At 43.8% G+C, this 19430-nt stretch overlaps 1 protein-coding gene across 1 annotated transcript in view; it reads right to left on the bottom strand.

Annotated features, from left to right (window-relative positions):
* Positions 1–16602, bottom strand: part of LOC125280006 (serine/threonine-protein kinase mTOR) — a 178071-nt gene extending 161469 nt beyond the window's left edge. The window contains exons 1-2 of the mRNA XM_048210303.1: positions 16491–16602; positions 3527–3666 (exon numbers count right to left, since the gene is read on the bottom strand). Coding sequence (XP_048066260.1) covers positions 3527–3666; positions 16491–16511 — 161 coding nt within the window. The 5' untranslated portion in view covers positions 16512–16602. The remainder of the gene's footprint in view (positions 1–3526; positions 3667–16490) is intronic.
* Positions 16603–19430: the final 2828 nt, after the last annotated feature.

Raw genomic sequence — 19430 nt, 5'->3', positions numbered from 1 at the left:
TTTATTATTCTCTTTAATTCTGTGCGCATGAAACATTGAAATTCGGTATCAGGAAGATATAAGGAAATGTTATAAAGTTGCTAATAAAACAGGAAAATGTTCCACGGATATCATGTGATGTAATCAATGGACGATAGACGGGGCGTGTCTAAGCTCCGTAGCCACATCTCATTGGAGGACCGCATCTGAGGATGGAGCTAACTTTCTCCTTTAAAACTATGCTGTCCAAACAGCTAGTTGTTGAAGAACCGATATTTTGACCATAGCTGAACTTTACATCTAAGCACCACAGCTGCTTTGCCCCATCTAACGGCCATGGCTGATTTTCCATCTAACAGTCGCTGACTATCTTCATCCACGAGCCGCGCAGCTGACCACCCAACAGCCATCACATCCAGAACTCTGAAACACTCCGTGAACTATTTGACCAAAGTCTCCAAAAAAGAGAGCTGCTCAGAACAGCGCGTTTCACCAGCCGGCAACAACTTCAAAGCTTCCACGCTACCAAACGCCGGGCTTCCCTGAGAACACGTCACCGCAAAGACAGCCAATCCAGGCCGGGATTCCGCTACACCCAAATCACGGAACACCCAACTACCTCAGCTGTCAGAGTGAATGCAGGTACAAGTAAAACTTCTCTCTCTCTTGCTGGAAACTGAAGAAACTCCTTTAAACCGAAAGAATCAAGCCAAAGCTCTGCTTTTGTGATTTTCTCAGGTTATGATTTCAGTTAGTACTAAACTTGGGACTTTCTTCATAACTCATATCAACTCCGCGAATGTGTGTGCATATGTATGTATGTGTGTGTGTGTGTGTTTAGCCTTAGTTTCTTGTAATCATTAGAAGTAGTCAATAAAGCCTTGTTTTGATTTTCACATATACAAGTTTCTTGTGCTGTGTGTCAAATTACTGTCTTAAACTTCTGCTAAGCTACCTTTTGCTTATAATAATCATAATAAAATATTGTTTCTGTTGGCCACAGGATAATATTTTATCCAGAATTGGTAAAATACTTTAACCTCAATTTTTCGCTGGACAAATAATTGATGAAGTGTTAAATATTAATTCTGAATCATTTACAGTGAATCATTTACAGTTGATTCAATTCTTATTCCCTGTAACTTAATTGCCCTTCTTTATAATTAATTGAGCTAATAAATAGAATGCTCTGCAGACCCAAGCTATATGTGGACTCGGCAATTAGTAATATTAATACAATAAAATTACTATTAAAATCCCTTGTTTGAGGCCCATAAAGCCTACATGATAAAATGTTGGTAATATGTATGTAACTGACCGTAATTTATTTATTTGACAAACAACGGTAATTTTCTTTAAATCTGCCAGAGACTTCCGGGTAAGCTGATCTACAGCAGCTTTGGCGCCTTTGCGTTTTGTTATGGAACATCATCATTCTCCTGCGTTCTCATTGGTTTGCTGGCCTATTGGGGATTTCATGGGCAGGATAAGCTGTGAGCGGATCGCTTGCCCAAGAGGAAAAATGAGCTGTTGCTGGCAGATCTTGATCACCGAAAATCACATTGTATTTGATACAAAACTAACTAGACTAAATTAAATGGGGAAAAAAATTAACTAACTTTCTCCATAGGGAAATTGTTTTTTTTTTACGAAAACTTCAGTCCTACTGTAACTATCAGAGGATGTTAATCGATAGTCTGTGCGTTTGTTAAAGTCATCAGTTTGCATAATTTCAACGTTTTTTTTTTTTTTAAGAATATTGATATATTTATTTATTAAAGTCTAGGCTACTTACATTTATTATAATTACATTTTATTTATAATAGGCTGCTAATATTAATTATATTATACTTATTTTTAATTATTCATTAAAAAAGTACTTCTGCATACATTTAAATTGACGCCATGGTGTTTCTTATTTGTCGTGTCTGATTTAGATCTGTGTCGTAAACTGATACGCTTAAAGGTAAAGTATGTCTTTTCTGTAACGCTAGCGGCACCTAGCGGACTTACAAAAATACTGCATAGTTTGCAAATGTACCTTTCGTATGTCGTGCCTCCGTCGACTCTAACATCACAAAAGCTCTTTGCTTGTAAAGGCACGTCTCAACAGGTAAATGTAGGCTATTCTCAAAAAAAGGTCCAACATATTAGAAACACTTTTCACTGTGTCTCATGAGTAAGCAACTGAGTAAATGCATGTGCATCTGCCACTTTTTTTTTTTATTTTTTACATGACACACCACCCAGCATACCCGGTTAAAAAAGTCACCACTCACCACTGCTGTATATTTGTTAAGCTCTAAGCTGTTCCTAATCACCTCTTAGAGAGGGAATGGAATATGTTCCACATGTTGCTTGCCAATATATCCTCTCTCTATATATATTTATATCCATAAATATATATAGTTGTCAATTCATGATACTTTCTCATCATCTCTTAATTTTTTTAAAACTTAACACTCTGGTGTTGTTCGGTCATTTTAGACCAAAAAAAGCACCAATAGCAATAGCAAAATTAATGGAAAAACTGACACTTTAAATCAGTACTTTGTATCTGTAAATACTGTTTCCAGTGATCGTAATCAGTGATTGCCCCCAAAAATCCTGATCGGAGCACACTTAGAACCCATTATAATCAGTGGCACAGTCTATACTAGATGCAGTGTGGCACAACGCAATGCAACGTGACAAATCCCTGACAGTAAACTGATACTCCGTTCTATTTATGACATACTCCAAGTGCCTGTGCTACACTTCTGACACAAAGCCAAAAGAATGATACTTTTAAAGGCATAAAAATACAGCACAAAAAAGCATTGGGCAAAATAATCATTTTACAATAAGGTTCATTAGTTAAACAAAGTTCAAAAGTCAAGGAAAAAAAACAAAACAAAAAAAACAAATGACAGCACTGTCAGATTTCATGAGGGCAAACAGAGACGCAGTAAGCACACAAACTCAATCTCCGATTTTACTTACTCAATCATATTCTCACCTCATTGTATGACCCTGTATTGAGAGGAATTATATTTCACATTGGAAATTACTTTACATAGTATAACGTTTTGCAGTCCATTTTCCTTTGAACATTTCACAACTTGTGGTTAGCAAATATTTTTTTCCCATCAATATAACAGTTTTCTTGATATTATTAAGAATAATAATTGCCTATTAAGAAAACAATTAACAAAAGATGCAAGGTTCTAAAATCATGTTTGCCACAAATGTAAAAATCAGTTCACAAATGAATCAGTAACTAATAAAGAGTAACTAACAACATCTGGGTAACATCTAACAGCACTACAAACTGCCTGCTTAGGAACATGGACCTGTCTAGTCACAAAAAATAAACATTTATCTTTAATAAGAATAGGACTACATAGAACTGTCTGAAAAAGGCAAGTATTCAATAAATTTATCCTGCAATAAAACGTATAAATGACATGCAAAGACTGACAAATGAAAATTCCAAAAAAGAACCAAAGTTGTAGACAAGCAAGAATGAGCCTTTCAAGAATGAAACTGACAAGTTATGTGTGCATACCATTCTCCTAGCGCTTCCAGACATCTCATGCGACCAAGAATTAGCTCCGGATCATCTTTGTTCATGTCAATTTTTTTATCGTAGGCGACCAGAGCATCTTCCCACTCATGAAGTTTCTCGTACCAGGTGGCCTGAATCTCCTGTAGTGGAAGACAAAACATAAAAGGATGAATGATGGAAATAAATAAAAAGAGCTCAGAGCACACATAATATCATTCGTAATGGGAGCAGTCAGAAAAATCAGGGACTAAAATTTCTTTTAGAGGGGATGAAAGTGCTTGCTCAAGAACACAAATTACAGTTTTTCACAATTGCTAAGACACAAAACGCCATTCTCTGAACCAAATTCTCAAAGGCCTAAACCCTTTTGTCAAATAAATCACTCTTTCTGTAAAACCTTCAACAAGTTCAGGCAGTTAGGCCCTGTTTACACCTGTTATTAAGATGCTTTGGTCGATCGGATCACAAATGGACAATGCTACAGGTGTAAAAGGGGTCTAAAATATTTTGAGCTTGTCACCTTCAACCACTTCCAGATGTTGTAGAAAACACATTTGACCGGATTGCTTTCGTAGTGTATATGCTCATGTGGTCGAATGTGTTTGAACAGCCACAAAAGACCGCCTACTCTCTGCCTACTGAACTAACGCATAAACATTGAGAGAAGCGCGCTAGCCAGACGGGATTTAAGGGGACCTATTATGCAAAATTCACCTTTACATGGTGTTTGAACATAAATGTGTGTATAATGATAAAAATCCACCCACTCTTTTTTTATCCCAATAAAACCTCCACAGTCTCAGAACAAACCATTTTCATTTTCTGTACAATGTGATGTCACATTGTATAGGCCCTGCCCATAACTGCTGACGGACTCTGCCGTATTAGCATAGTTTCCGCCCAGAGCGAGTTGTACACTATCTGCCATTGTATCTACGCCATTGTATCTAGCAGCTGTAGCGACAAGTATGTCTGAAAAGCAGTTGAGGTGTTTTATTGTTGGATGTAAGAGTGAACATAACGGTCTTCATTTACTCCTGACATCTGAGCCGCATAAACATTGACACAGTCAATTAGTTTTATTTTTGAAGGGAATGTGCCAATATCTAATATACACATGCGATTTCTGTCCCTGCTGTTGACGTTCACAGACATAACCGACTGTGTTTATGTGATTTTGTTTGTTTTTGACATAACCTTGTGTATTTGACAGTTTAAGCACAATAAAACGTGAACGAGAAGTTAGTTTAATACTCAAGAGATGTGCCGTCTGACAGCCAGCTTTCTGTGAGTGTTCTTCAGATGTGTTCGCTCAGAAAACGATAAATAAGAAATTTAAACTAGTTTTAAAACGCATTCAGATAATACACTTTCTTGATGAAGAAGAACTGCAATGTCCCTGAGAGTGATCACGATATAGATAATAATCAAAATCAAGCAGATGTCTTGTTAGTATTTTGCAGTGTATCCAATGCATGCAGGAGCTGTGAATGAAACAAACGCTATTTTGGATAGGAGCGGTGGAACAGCAGCTCATTTGCATTTAAAGACACATGCACGAAAACAGCATGTTTTTGCTAGGACTCAAAAATGGGTATTTACAACATGGTAAAATAAATAGGTGAGGTATTTCAAGGTGAAACTTCACAGACACATTCTGGGGAGACCTGATACTTAGATTACATCTTGTAAAAAGGTGCATCAATAGGTCTCCTTTAAACTTTATCAGCTGAAGACTCAAGTTTGGTTTGAAGATGAAAAATCTCTCACCATTCCTGATTTCTAACATGCACTCACAGCGTTCAGAGTGGTCTTGAGGCTAACAGAGCAGAAAAGAAAGCTGCTGCTCTACATATGTTTTTTCATCATCTCTGGGCATCTACATATGTATATTGCACAAGATCATTTTATCAATTAGATCGAAAGATCTGAAACAAACAAACAAACAAACATATATTTACCTGTCCATAGACCCTCCCCTCGAAGAAATCATGACAGAAGTGGTTGAAAGTGGACAAAAGAGATGGATTAAAACACCAGGTATAAACAGGTATGTGTCTCCCTTGTGTATGTGCTTGTGTGATCCGATCGACCAAAACGCATCTTAATACCTGATGTAAACAAGGCCTTAGACACCACTTGCAAATCTCATGCACTCCTATTTGCCAAAACCTAAACACATTTTCACTCACTAAAACAGATTTTGCACTTGTGCTGCAAAACGGTAAACACAAGTGGCAAATCTTAAACACAATTACAACATAGTTGTCATTGTTTAAAAACAACAGCTCAAAATTGTTCACACTTGTTTCTAATGACGTGATCAAATCAACTGCACAAAATATAAGCCAGCTCAGAGTGCACAGGTAGCAGAGGTTGATACAGACAATGGTTGGAAACAATCTGAGAAGGAGAGGAGGAAGAGTTTGTGTAAGAGGAGGTGGAAGAGGAGGAAGAGGATGAGGATGAGAAAGAGCAAGGTGTGGAGAATATTATCAAGGCTGGATCCAGCACACTAGAGAGTTTTTTTCCATTGCCTGGCAAGAGACAACATTGTCTGTGATGTGGACAAAGTCCTCAGGCTGGATCCAACATGAAGACATGATACTGAGGCAGAATGAATCTCTCATTGACTTTGATTTTGCAGTTGTACAACTTTTCATTTAGAGTTTTCGTTGAACTTTTGGGCTTTTGCATTTGGACATTGGCAAGTCTAATGAATGATCTGTAGAGTTTATAAATTGACTGATTCGTGTATGATCTGAAAGCATTGTTTGATTTTGAGCACAGTTGAAATGGTTTTGAGCCGATTGTATGATTTTGTCAGGGGTTTTGTAAATGTAGTTTGAAGATTTGGTTTTGTGTTTAATGTTGTGAGGAAATGACTGAAGGTTTTCAAGAAATGTCTCTTAGCAATTGTGAAAAACTAAGTAAACCAAAATATTTAAGCTCATCTTGGTAATGAACCATCAGGATATTCACACAAACTTCACACAATCACATCCATGGGAATGCAGACAGCTGAGTCTAGACAGCTTCAATTGTTGTCCCAACATTTAATGGAAGGGGATAGCAAGCGAGCCCATTGTGAGGATCTGCCAGAGTAATGGATAGCTTAGCAATGTTTGAAATAACACTTCACCGGGTCATATTTTATAAATGAAGGAAATTAAGTTTTTTTAAAGCAGGCTGTTTTGATGAATGAGTGTGTAAATTCTAATTGCTCATATAGCATAAAAAAGTATCTGTATGTCATTTGAAAGGCTACAACAGAAAAATATAAAGCAAATCAACACTCATAAGCCTGAATTCTGCTACAAGGGCCAGAAAAATACCAAAAACAGAGTGACTATAAGTATAAAATGTGTATTTGTTTTAATATATTATACATAAAACGTACTCGGTTACGTACGTAACCTCGGTTACCTGAGATACGGGAACGAGTACTGCGTATGGGGAAAAGCTCCTTTTTCCTCCTTGCTGAAGCCTTTTTCAATAGCGCAGTGAAACTGCACGTCTATTGGCTCAAAGGAATGGAACTCTTTGAACCAATGACGGCGCGGCGTAGTCGCGCAAGCCAATGGCGAAACAGCGCGCCAACAAGCCCGCCAAAACGGGCGTGGCTTATGGCTATATAAGCCGGTGTTTTCGCCATGGATTCAGTTTAACTCGGCTGAAGCGACGATACTGAGCCGCAGTGTTGGGGCACGGCATAATACGCAGTACTCGTTCCCGTATCTCAGGGAACCGAGGTTACGTACATAACAGAGTACGTTCCCTTTCGATACTCTCACTCATACTGCGTATGGGGAACAAATTCAATCACGCCGTGCCGCGACAGAGAACGACAAAACATAACGTGGGCGCCAGGGGGGCCCGGTGGACATGTGAGGGGCTAAAGCCGTCGAACCCTAGATGCACAGGGGCCGGAAGGCCCCTGGGAGAGCGTGATGATGGTGCTCAGAGAGGCCGTCTTTTCACACCGAAAGGACCCGAGCATGTAAAGTCGGGATGTCCAAATTGTAAAATCTGACAAAAGTGGACGGCGAGGACCAGCCGGCCGCCTCACAGATGTCTTGAGAGAAACGCCACTAGACCACGCCCAGGATGAGGCCATGCCTCTAGTGGAGTGAGCTCTTACTCTTATGGGGCAGTCCAGGCCCATAGAGGAGTAGCATAGAGCAATTGGAGACCGGAGACCCTTTGGTGCGGCCGCCAAAGCAGATGAAGAGCTGGTCTGACAGCCTGAACGGCTAAGACCGCTCAACATAGATCCTCAATGCCCTGACGGGGCAGAGTAAATGCACCTCTCGCTCGTCCGTGGAAGGAGGTAGCGCTGAGAGGGAAATAACCTGTGCTCTGAATGGGGTTGAGAGCACCTTGGGGACACAGCCATGTCCGGGTTTTAGAACGACCTTAGAGTCGTTGGGCCCGAACTCAAGGCATGCAGGGCTCACAGAGAGGGCCTGCAGGTCGCCGATGCGCTTAACCGATGCTAGCGCGAGTAGCAGAGCGGTTTTGAGCGTTAAGGGCCGAAGGTCAGCTGACTGCATTGGCTCAAAGGGCGGACCCTTGAGGGCTGCAAGGACAGTGGAAAGGTCCCAAGAGGGAACGGTAAGTGGTCTAGGGGGGTTAAGACGCCTAGCACCTCTTAGGAAACGGACAATAAGGCCGTTTCTGCCCACCGTCTGGCCAGCAATAGGGGCGTGGAACGCTCCAATGGCTGCAACGTAGACCTTGAGCGTGGAAGGGGTGAGACCACTATCCAGCCGCTCCTGGAGGAAAGACAGTATCTGGGATACGTCACTCTCCACAGGGTCGACGCTGCGCATTGAGCACCAGTCAACGAAGACCGACCATTTCTGGGTGTAGAGACGCCTGGTGGACGGAGCTCTAGCCTGAGAAATGGTGTGCAAAATGTTCCCGGGGAGGCTTATCGGCTCCCATCGAGGGACCATAGGTGCAGAGCCCACAGTTGGGGCTGGGGGTGCCAGGTCGTCCCATTCGCCTGAGAGAGGAGGTCTCTTCTCAGGGGGATTGGCCATGGGTCTCTTGTGGAGAGCCTGAACAGCTCTGAGGACCAGGTTTGGGTCCTCCAGAGTGGGGCCACCAGTAGGACTCTGTGTTTGTCTTCCCTGATTCGTCTGATCACGTAAGGGATCATTGCGAACGGGGGAAAAGCGTAAAGGAGGAGCCTGGGCCAGGCTTGGGCCAGGGCATCCGTCTCTTTCGAGAAGAAGGTCGGGCAGTGAGAGCTGTCTTCTGAGGCGAAGAGGTCGACCTCTGCCTTTCCGAAGATTTCCCATATCTTCCGTACCATTTGGGGGTGGAGCATCCACTCGTCTGAGGGGACATTGCTCCGTGACAGCATGTCTGCCCCAAGGTTTGATTTGCCAGGTATGTGCGTCGCTCTGAGCGACCGCAGCCTGGGCGCTGCCCATTCGAGGAGGTGCTTTGTCAGGGCACAAAGGCGGCTGGACGAAAGGCCTCCCTGGTGGTTTATATAAGACACAACCGCCATGCTGTCCGACTGGACCAGGACGTGGTGTCCTTTCAGGAACGTCTGGAACGTGGCCAGGGCATGTTCTACTGCCAGCATCTCGAGGCAGTTGATGTGCAGATGGCTCAGCTCGTGGGTCCACGAGCCGAAGGCCGGTCTGCCCTCGAAAACAGCTCCCCAACCCGTGTTGGAGGCGTACATCGAGAGCACCTTCCTTCTTGATACCGCCTGAAGGGGGACTCCACGCTTGAACCAGCTGGGGTTCGTCCAAGGTCTCAGAGCTGTAACACAGGCCTGATTGACCTTGATTAAGAAGCGGCCGTGCCGCCAAGCATGAAGTGGAACCCTGAGTTTCAGGCAGTGTTGCAGAGGCCGCATACGTAGGAGGCCGAGCTGCAGTACCGGGGAGGCGGAAGCCATCAGCCCTAGCATCCTCTGGAAAGTCTTCAGAGGGTAACGCGTTGTTCCTGACTGATGCCGAGAGCTTCTGAATCATCAGAGCGCGCTCTGGGGAGAATACAGCCCTCATGTGGACTGAGTCGAAGACTGCGCCCAGGAACGTGATACGTTGGCTGGGGAGCAGTGAGCTCTTGGCAAAGTTGACCCTGAGTCCCAGGCACTGAAGGTGGCTGAGGAGCACGGATCTGTGGTGTTCTAGCTCGGTACGAGACTGGGCCAGTACGAGCCAGTCGTCGAGGTAATTCAAAACTCGGATCCCCATCTTTCTTAGAGGGAGAAGCACCGAGTCCATGCACTTGGTAAACGTGCGGGGAGCTAGAGACAGCCCGAAGGGCAGGACCTTGTATTGATAGGCCACACCCTCGAAGGCGAATCTCAAGAATCGCCTGTGGCGGGGGGCTATCTGGATGTGAAGAAGTGCGAAGGCGGGCGGAGTATGGGGCGCGCCAAGATTTTGTGAGCTCTGCGTGGACCTCGGGGAAGAAGGGCGCAGATTGCTGGCGAGGGGTCTGGCGGGGCCCCGGCAGAAACCACTCATCCAGCCTACTGCGAGTCGGCTCCTCTGGTGTGGCCCATTCCAGGTCGAGCTCCTCGACGGCCTTAGAAAGGATGCAGATTAACTCGGCGTCCGTTCCTGGCCTGGAGTCAATGGGCTCTAGTGACGGCAGGGGGGCGGGCTCCTCGTCGCCGACCCACTCCTCCGCTTCGGATGCCGCGAGCGACATGGAGTCGCTGCTCATTCTCCGAGCCGCCAAAGGAGATGAGGTCACTCGCTTCCGCTGAGGGACGCTGCTCCGGGCGTGCAAAGAGGACGGGGGACGGCTCTCTCACAGGAGAGGGAGAGGTCGGCGGGCGCTGGGCCGGCGTAAGCTCTCCCAACTCCGAGCGCTGAACTCCTCTGCCTTGCTGTCTCTTCCTTGCCGGCTCGCGGGAGGAAGAAGATGGGAAGGCGCGGGAGGCGGAGCCGCTTTCCGTGAAGAAAGCGATCCGAGGGCGGAGAGAAGTGAGACTCATGCACTCGCAGTGCGGGCATGAAGTCTCGGTGAGCGTGGCGTCTGCGTGGGGCTCTGCAGGTACCACAGGCGTGGCGCGGCATACTGGGACGCCGCCGCCGTGAAAACGGCGCTTGGGGGGGCTCTTTTAGAGCGGTATAGACTGCGGAAGGATGCTCTGAACAGCGGCGGAAAACCGCGTTGAGGCGCTGTGAAGCGCTCGCCGGATGACTCGCTGAAAGCGAAACCGGAAGCTCGCAGCGGGCGGCGAGAGCAGCGCTCTGGGCGGCAGTCTGTGGCGGAATTCAGCTGTCCTCTGTGGGGCCTCTTCAACGGCGGAGAGAGCTCGTTCCAGCGGCGAAAGGCGATCAGCAGGATCCAGCGAAGCGTAGATCGTCGCTGAAGGAGAGAGAACTGAATCCATGGCGAAAACACCGGCTTATATAACCATAAGCCACGCCCGTTTTGGCGGGCTTGTTGGCGCGCTGTTTCGCCATTGGCTCGCGCGACTACGCCGCGCCGTCATTGGTTCAAAGAGTTCCATTCCTTTGAGCCAATAGACGTGCAGTTTCACTGCGCTATTGAAAAAGGCTTCAGCAAGGAGGAAAAAGGAGCTTTTCCCCATACGCAGTATGAGTGAGAGTATAGAAAGGGAACTAGCTCTAAATACTTAACTTGAACTAGTTAGTCAAAACTAATTAAATCTGCTAAATATCAAATATATCAACAAAATTGGAATCACTACAACATTGTTTTTGAAAGAAACGGATCTGCTCACCAATGTAGCGACACCAATGTAATACTTTTCAAAAAAAAAAAACACTGTAGAGTCTAAACAGTATTTTTGTTTTTCCACAGCTAACACTCTAGTTTACAAAGAAAACTGTGTGCGTAAAACCTATAAAGAAAAAAGTGATCAGTCTAATGTGCTGATCTGGTACTCAAGAAACATGTCTTGTTATTTAACATATTTAAAAATGGTTGTACTCCTACTATTATGCAGGCCAGACAAGTAATTTGGTGATGTCACTGTCTTGGAAGATATCATTAGGAAGCATGGCATTAGCTTTCCCCGTTATGCTGATGATACTCAGCTCTATATTTCTTTGCGCCCTGACGAAACTTACCAATTCACAAAATTAACAGAATGCATATCTGATTTTAAAAAATGGATGACTAGTAATTTCCTACTACTAAATTCGGTAACACTTTATAATAATGTTCAGTTATAAGTCAAATATGAATTATTAGTTAATGATTAACAAATCATTTACAAAACATGAATATATATTTATAAATGTTTGATAAGAGATATATAAAATATTTTATGAATGTTTTATTCAGTTATAAGTCATTTATAAATTATTTGTTAACTATGAACAAATCATTTACAAAACATTGCTATACGTTCATAAATGATTAATAAGTGATATGTTAACTTTTTATGAATGTTTAATTAATTCAGTTATGAGACAAGTTATTAGTTAATGATGAATGAATCATTTACAAAACATGATAATATGTTCATAAATGATTAATAAGTGTTATAACAAGTATTAAGTTATCTTAATCAAATAAATCAAACAGATCATTAGTAGATGGTTTATAAGTTATTAGTTGATACATTATCACTTATAATAATTGGTATTTATGACAAAATTGTTTTACTATCATCTCAAAAAATTGTTAATCATGAACAAATGTTGAACAAATCATTAGTATATGATTTATTGATGAAGTTGTAAGCTGGTCTGTGTACAAAAGGTCTGAGTCTGGGTCCAGAGTCCCCAGCTGAAGGCCAGGGGGGAGCCGGAGGAACAGACCATGGGGGCTCCCTGAAGGTCGGGGTCCTGGCTAAATGCCAGGGCAGCGCTGGAAGAACTGACCAGGCGGGTTCCAGCAGGTCTGGAGTCCTGCCTGATTGCCAGGGCGGTGCTGGAGGAACTGACCAGGCGGGCGCCGACAGGTCTGGAGTCCTGGCTGATTGCCAGGGCGGCACTGGAGGAACTGACCAGGCGGGTTTCAACGGTTCAAACGGCCTGGGCAGTGGCGGCAGGGTAGAAGGCTTGGATGACAGCAGCAGGACAGAAGGCTTGGATGGCGGCGTCCGCAGTGCTGGCGGCCTGGGCGGCAGCGGCAGGGCTGGCAGCGACAGGGCAGACGGCCTGGGCGGCGGCAGGACAGACCAAGGGTGCTCCGTGGCCATATCAGGGAGAGCGGGCAGCTCGGTGACGGCCTCCGTGGCCGTATCAGGGAGAGCGGGCAGCTCGGTGACGGCCTCCGTGGCCGTATCAGGGAGAGCGGGCAGCTCGGTGCCGGCCTCCGTGGCCGTATCAGGGAGAGCGGGCAGCTCGGTGACGGCCTCCGTGGCCGTATCAGGGAGAGCGGGCAGCTCGGTGACGGCCTCCGTGGCCGTATCAAGGAGAGCGGGCTGCTCTGCGACGGCAGCGGGCTCGGGCTGCTCTGGGACGGCAGTGGGCTCAGGCTGCTCTGGCGGTGCCGTCAGGGCAAGGCGCTTAGTTGGCGCTGGCAGGGCAAGGCGCTTAGTTGGCGCCGACAGGGCAGGGCGCTTAGTTGGCGCTGGCAGGGCGCTTAGGTGGCGCCGGCAGGGCAAGGCACTTAGTTGGCGCCGGCAGGGCAAGGCGCTTGGGGAAACAAAGAACCACCTCTAGAGTGGTCTCCAGGCCTTGAAGGATGGAGGCAGCCCTTCTCCTCCCTTTCCTCCTCTTATGAGGGTGAGGCGGTGGCTCTGTGCCTACCTCATCTATAGGCACCGAAGTGGACCCACAGGCTGGAACAGACTCTGAAGCGAACTCCCTGGCTGAAGAGGACTCCCTGGCTGGAGCGGGCTCACTGGCTGGAGCGGACTCACTGGCTGGAGCGGGCTCTGGAGTGGACTCACTGGCTGGAGCGGGCTCACTGACTGGAGCGGGCTCTGGAGTGGACTCTTTGGCTGGAGCGGACTCATTGGCTGGAGCGGACTCTGGAGTGGACTCACTGACTGGTAGTGGACTCCCTGACTGGAGCGGGCTCTGGAGTGGACTCACTGGTTGGAGTGGACTCACTGGTTGGAGTGGACTCACTGACTGGAGCGTGCTCTGGAGTGGACTCACTGACTGGAGCGGACTCATTGGCTGGAGCGGGTTCTGGAGTGGATTCACTGACTGGAGTGGACTTACTGGCTGGAGCGGACTCTGGAAAGGCCTCCGGGCCTTGAAGGATGAAGGAAGCCTTCTTCCTCCTCCTCCTCCTTTTACCTGGGTGAAGCAGAGGCTCAGTGCCCACCTCCTCTGTGGCTTCTGGAACGGATTCACGGACTGGAGCGTGCACACTGACTGTAGCGAACTCATTGGTTGTAGCGGGGTCTGACTGACCTGGTGTGGCCCATTTACTCCGAAGTTCGAGATAGTGGACGAACCCCCAAAAGTCCAGGTCTCCCAGTCCATCCATCTCCCACAGAGGTAACGAGTTATCCAGGCAACCATTCAAAAGGTCCATTAAAGCAGCATCATTATATCCCAGCACCACCGCCAGGGTCCAAAACAATTGGGCAAAACCTCCTACCTCCACCCCCTGTTGTTTCAGGGTCATCAAAATTGAGTCGAGCCATCCGCTCCTTTATAGTAGCCGGGGGAGTGATATGAATTCCAGCCATCCTGCTGGATCTCTTAGTGATGGAGTTTTCTGTCACGGTAAATCACAGAGACGAACAGACAGATCCAAGTGCAGGGTATTTAATGGGTAATCCAAAGTCATATATACAAAAACAGACAGGGGTCAACATCCACAAAGCAGTCAAACAAGAAACAAGAAAACAAACAAAGAAACTGGTGACCTGAACTGAAAACTCCATGACTAAAGCAGAAACAAACAGGGTATAAATAGACAGACACTGATGAGGAAACACAAAACAGCTGGGTGTAATGACATGGGATAATTGTCCGGGAAGTGTGTTATGGGTAATGAAGTCCAAGGGGTGAAAACAAGAGTCCGGGATGGAGTGCCCTCTAGTGGCTGATAGGGCACTCTCACTAGTGATCATGACAATAAATGTGTTACATATCATTTGCAGATCTTCTTTAGAAATTATGTACAAACTGCAATGTGTAAATTTACCATTTATTTGCCATATGCAAAGTATACCTTTCAGTTACAGGATATAAAAATCTATACGAATCCCGATATTTTACTATAATATTATATCTTTGAGCCCCTAACTCACCCCTTATACCTAAACATGACCACTTTTAGCCACTTCACAAAAATAAAAACGCAATATAGATTTACAGTGACTGTTATCTTAGTTGATATACTACTGTATAAAAGGAATAATTTTAAGCTCCCTACTCCACCCTATAACCTTAAGCATAACCATTTTGACAATATACTTAGTGTAACAGGCAGATAAATGTACGTTAGTCACAATAATTTATTTAAAACATTACAAAAAGCAGTATACAGAATAGACAAAAAGATGCGTGTGCTACATTATCAGTGTAATGACAGCAAAACATAATTTTGTGTGAGTTACAGAATGAAATTAAAGTGTTTAATCGCTGCAAACATTCCCCTGATCTGCAAGTCCATCCTCCAAAGCGTCACAACTTACAACTTCATCAATAAATCATATACTGATCATTTACTAATGTACTAATACTCATTTACTCTGATCATTAACTAATAAGTTATAAATGAATTACAACCAAATTAATAAAACATTCATAAAATGTTAGTATATCACATTATTTATGAATGTATATTCATGTTTTGTAAATGATTTTTTCAACATTATCTAATAATTTGTAAATGACCTATAACTGAACCAATAAAACATTCATAAAATGTTAGTATATCACTTATTAATAATGATTTGTTCAACATTATCTAATAATTTATAAATGACCTATAACTGAATTAATAAAACATTCATAAAATGTTAACATATCACTTATTATTCATTTATGAACATATAATCATGTTTTGTAAATGATTAGTTCATCATTAACTAATAATTTATAAGTGACTTATAACTGAACGTTATTATAAAGTGTTACCCTAAATTCAGAAAAAACAGAGAATCTAATTATTAGATCCTTTTCCTTTTTTAGCACCTAAACTTTGGAACAGGCTTCCTAGCATTGTTCGGGAACCAGACACACTCTGTCAGTTTAAATCTAGACTAAAAACACATCTCTTTAACCTGGCATACACATTATCTACTTCTATAATTCAAATCATGTAAATTGCTAGGCTGCAAAAATTAGGTCAGCTGGAACCAGGAACACTACTCATAACACCTGATGTATCTGCTACATCATAAGAAGAATGGTGTCTATGCTAATATTAGTCTCTCTCTGTTTATCCCAAGGTTTGCCGTAGTCTGCCAGATCCAGGCTGTATCCAGATGAGATGAAGGACCTGCGCCTAGACACGATAAAAATGCAGCCCTGAAGTGTCAACTAAACCATCCCCTGCAAAGGCCTCCTTCCCATTCCTTTCCCTATGTAGCCTATAGATAAAACATTATCAAAATGATTCCAGTTTGCATAGATCCGCGGAAACGACTAATTTTTCTGTATTATTCGGGCCAGACAAGTAATTTGGCTGGCACAAAAGTGCGGCTTTGAAACAATCTGTTTTGAGAAAAGTGCTATATAAATGAAGATGACTTGACTTGACTCAAATTAAAGGGCACCCTTTATGCCCCTTTTTACAAGATATAAGTCTTTTTTTTGGGGTGGGGGGGTGGGGGGGGAGTGTCTCTCTCTAATTGCAAATGAGCTGCTGCTCTCCTGGGTGGAGGAGGGTGGAGCTTCAAGAGCTCATGCAACAAACAAACAGGACAATCTCAAGTCTAGTCTAGTCGACCACTGTGACCCATCCATATGTTAAATGTGTACAAAGCCTTAGCTACTGTCTTTCTTGACAGGCTTTGTGAAATTCATCCAAGGCCTCATCTTATGTAGTCATTGCATGAATAACAAACAGATTACTTATGGTTTAAAGCTCTTACCAGTTCTCCAAAGTGTTTCATGGCATACTCCAGCACTCCTGATGCAGCCTCTGGCTGCTGGAGCTTATTATTGATGCTAAAAAAGAAAAAAATGCAATGTTTTAGTCCAGAAACACATATGATACTGGATAGAAGTTAAGGTTAGCTGTAAACAACAATTAAACAACTGTCAGTATACAGTCATGCAATGCATGACTAACACTACAGTATGAAGTATAGACCAGGGGTATTCAATTAAAGTGATCAGGTCTTTATATTTCCTTCCCACCAATTCCAAATCATTTCAAAGGAAACATTTTAAATTTTTCAATAATAATAATAATAATAATAATAAAAAATTAAATTTGGACATTCTCATGCTGAGAAACTGCAAATAAACAACAACAACAACAACAACAAAAGTGGAAAAAAAGGGAAAATTGACATCTTTCTAATTTAAAATGGAATATCTCATGAAGGAAATATTGTAGCAGGTTCATTCTTTTTTGGTGATGTTCCTCTATATGTGAGCTGTATCTGGATCAAATTCAAGAAACCAAAAGTTATAGCATTTGGAACAAAGGTAGGCATTTTAATATTTTTTTTTTGTTTTCTGAGTGACATGCACAAAAATGATGACTCATAACTTCAAATCTATATAGGGGAACAATTTTGGTGATGTTCCCCTATATGTGAGCTGTATTTGGGTCAAATTTTGTGGCGATCCCTTAAAGAAATCAAAAGTTACAGCATTTGGAAGGTAGCCTTTTTGTTTATCCATTGGCTCCCCCTTATGGGCATTTTTAAAACCGTTCTTACAAGTGGAGTAACTTGTCATCGGTTTATTGGATTATGGTGATCTTGGACTCATTTCAATCGGGAGAATCCACTGTAAGTAGTGATGTGCCATTTTCTACAATCTATGCCTGTTTCATTAAGTTATAAGCTAAATTGCCAAGTGATAGCTAGATTTTAGTTTTGGTTAGCCTGTGCGCCTGTGGGGTTTTATGTGTCATAATTGTGTGATCAATATCTCCTGATCAGCTGGATTATGCCGATGCTTGTAGCAGGGATATGTTGTTACACCAGATTATAAATCATTTTTGTTATTTTTTTTCATATATATTATTTCTTTTGGGGCATTTTATTTTGAAAACTTTGCGTGCTTTTATTAAATATAGTATGTACGTCGGCTGACGTCATACGTAGATGAGGGGTTCAAATCGCAGTGCAATCGGAAGTTTGTACTCTTTCCTGCAATGCCACTAGAGAGGAGAGGTACGATTTCATGAGCTCCGTTCATCAAATGTTAAACTGTGTTATAAGTGTTCATGTCATGTTTAAATTATCACATGTGAGCAAATATTCTGTACAAAACAATTATACTCGTATTCTACTCTGTGAGACCTATCAAATGACATATAACACATGATATGTAGATCAAGATGGCGCCGCGCATGGCAGCCACAGTGCTTAGCTCTTCAGTGTTTGTTCTGTTTTTGTTAGTTTTTCCTGTTTTCTGTTTTTCAAACACCATAAGTTTTACCAGGGATGAACTGCTGAACATTCGGCAGTACACACCACAAAATCTTTTACCGGATTTCGATTATTCAGACGTTTTGTTGAATGTTGTAGTTGGTGGAGCGGCAGCGCTGTTTAGACGCTTCAGGACACGCAGATGGGGGAAGCGCGCAGGCGCCCTCGTGAAGCTCAGACAGCGCGGAATCTCCGCGAATCTCCGCTCTCTGCCCAACAAAACGGACAAACTCCTTCTGCTTTCCCGGACAAATAAGGATTTTTCGAACTCGGCTGCTCTGTGCTTCACGGAAACCTGGCTGAACGACGCCGTTCCGGACAGCGTGTTAAGTCTGCCGGGCTTTCAGCTGTTTAGATCAGATCGCGACGCAGAATCAACAGGGAAATCGCGCGGCGGGACGTGCTTTTACATTAACGAAAGGTGGTGTTCAGATGTAATGGTGTTAAAGAAGATGTGCTGTCCAGATCTTGAAACACTCTCCATTAACTGCAAGCCGTTCTATTCGCCGCGGGAGTTTTGCTCGTTCATTCTGGTGAGCGTCTACATTCCTCCGCAAGCGCATGTGAGCTCGGCTTTACAGATACTCGCTGATATGATCACTGAGAGCGAGCAACAACACCCGGACTCTGTTCTAATCATTCTCAGGGACTTTAATAAAGCGATTCTCTCACGTGAACTGCCCAAATACAGACAGCATGTTACTTGTCCCACCAGAGACAGTAATATACTCGACCATTGTTAAACAGCAATAAAGGATGCATATCACTCTGTCCCACGGGCAGCTTTGGGGCTCTCTGATCACCGTTTAGTTCATCTCATACCAACCTACAGGCAGGAACTGAAATCAGCTAAACCTGTAGCAAGGACTGTAAAGAGATGGACCACCGAAACAGAGTGGGCTTTACAAGCCTGTTTCGGATGGACTGATTGGAGTGTTTTTGAAGCTGCTGCCACCGATCTGGACGAGCTCACAGAGACTGTAACTTCATATATCAGTTTCTGTGAGGATCTATGCATTCCTACAAAGACTCATTTATCTTACAACAACGACAAACCCTGGTTCACTGCAAAACTCAGCCAGCTCCGTCAGGCCAAAGGCGACAGAGTCTTGTACAAACAGGCCAAATACACACTGGAAAAGGAGATCAGAGTGGCAAAGAGGAATTATTCTGATAAACTTCGGAATCAGTTCTCTTGTAATGACACAGCTTCAGTGTGGAAAGGTCTGAAAGACATCACCAACTACAAGACACCATCCCACAGCTCTGTGGAGAATCAACGATTGGCAGACGATCTGAATGAGTTTTATTGCAGGTTTGAAAAAACACCATTAACACCTCCAACAACCCCCCCTCTCCCTCACACCTGCAATTGGTTTTGAATGCTTTTGAGACTCTTAGCATGCTTCAAATTGTCTGAAACTC

This window comes from Megalobrama amblycephala, linkage group LG12, assembly GCF_018812025.1.
Source record: "Megalobrama amblycephala isolate DHTTF-2021 linkage group LG12, ASM1881202v1, whole genome shotgun sequence".
Lineage (NCBI taxonomy): Eukaryota > Metazoa > Chordata > Actinopteri > Cypriniformes > Xenocyprididae > Megalobrama > Megalobrama amblycephala.
This window is presented reverse-complemented; position numbering and strand designations above follow the sequence as displayed.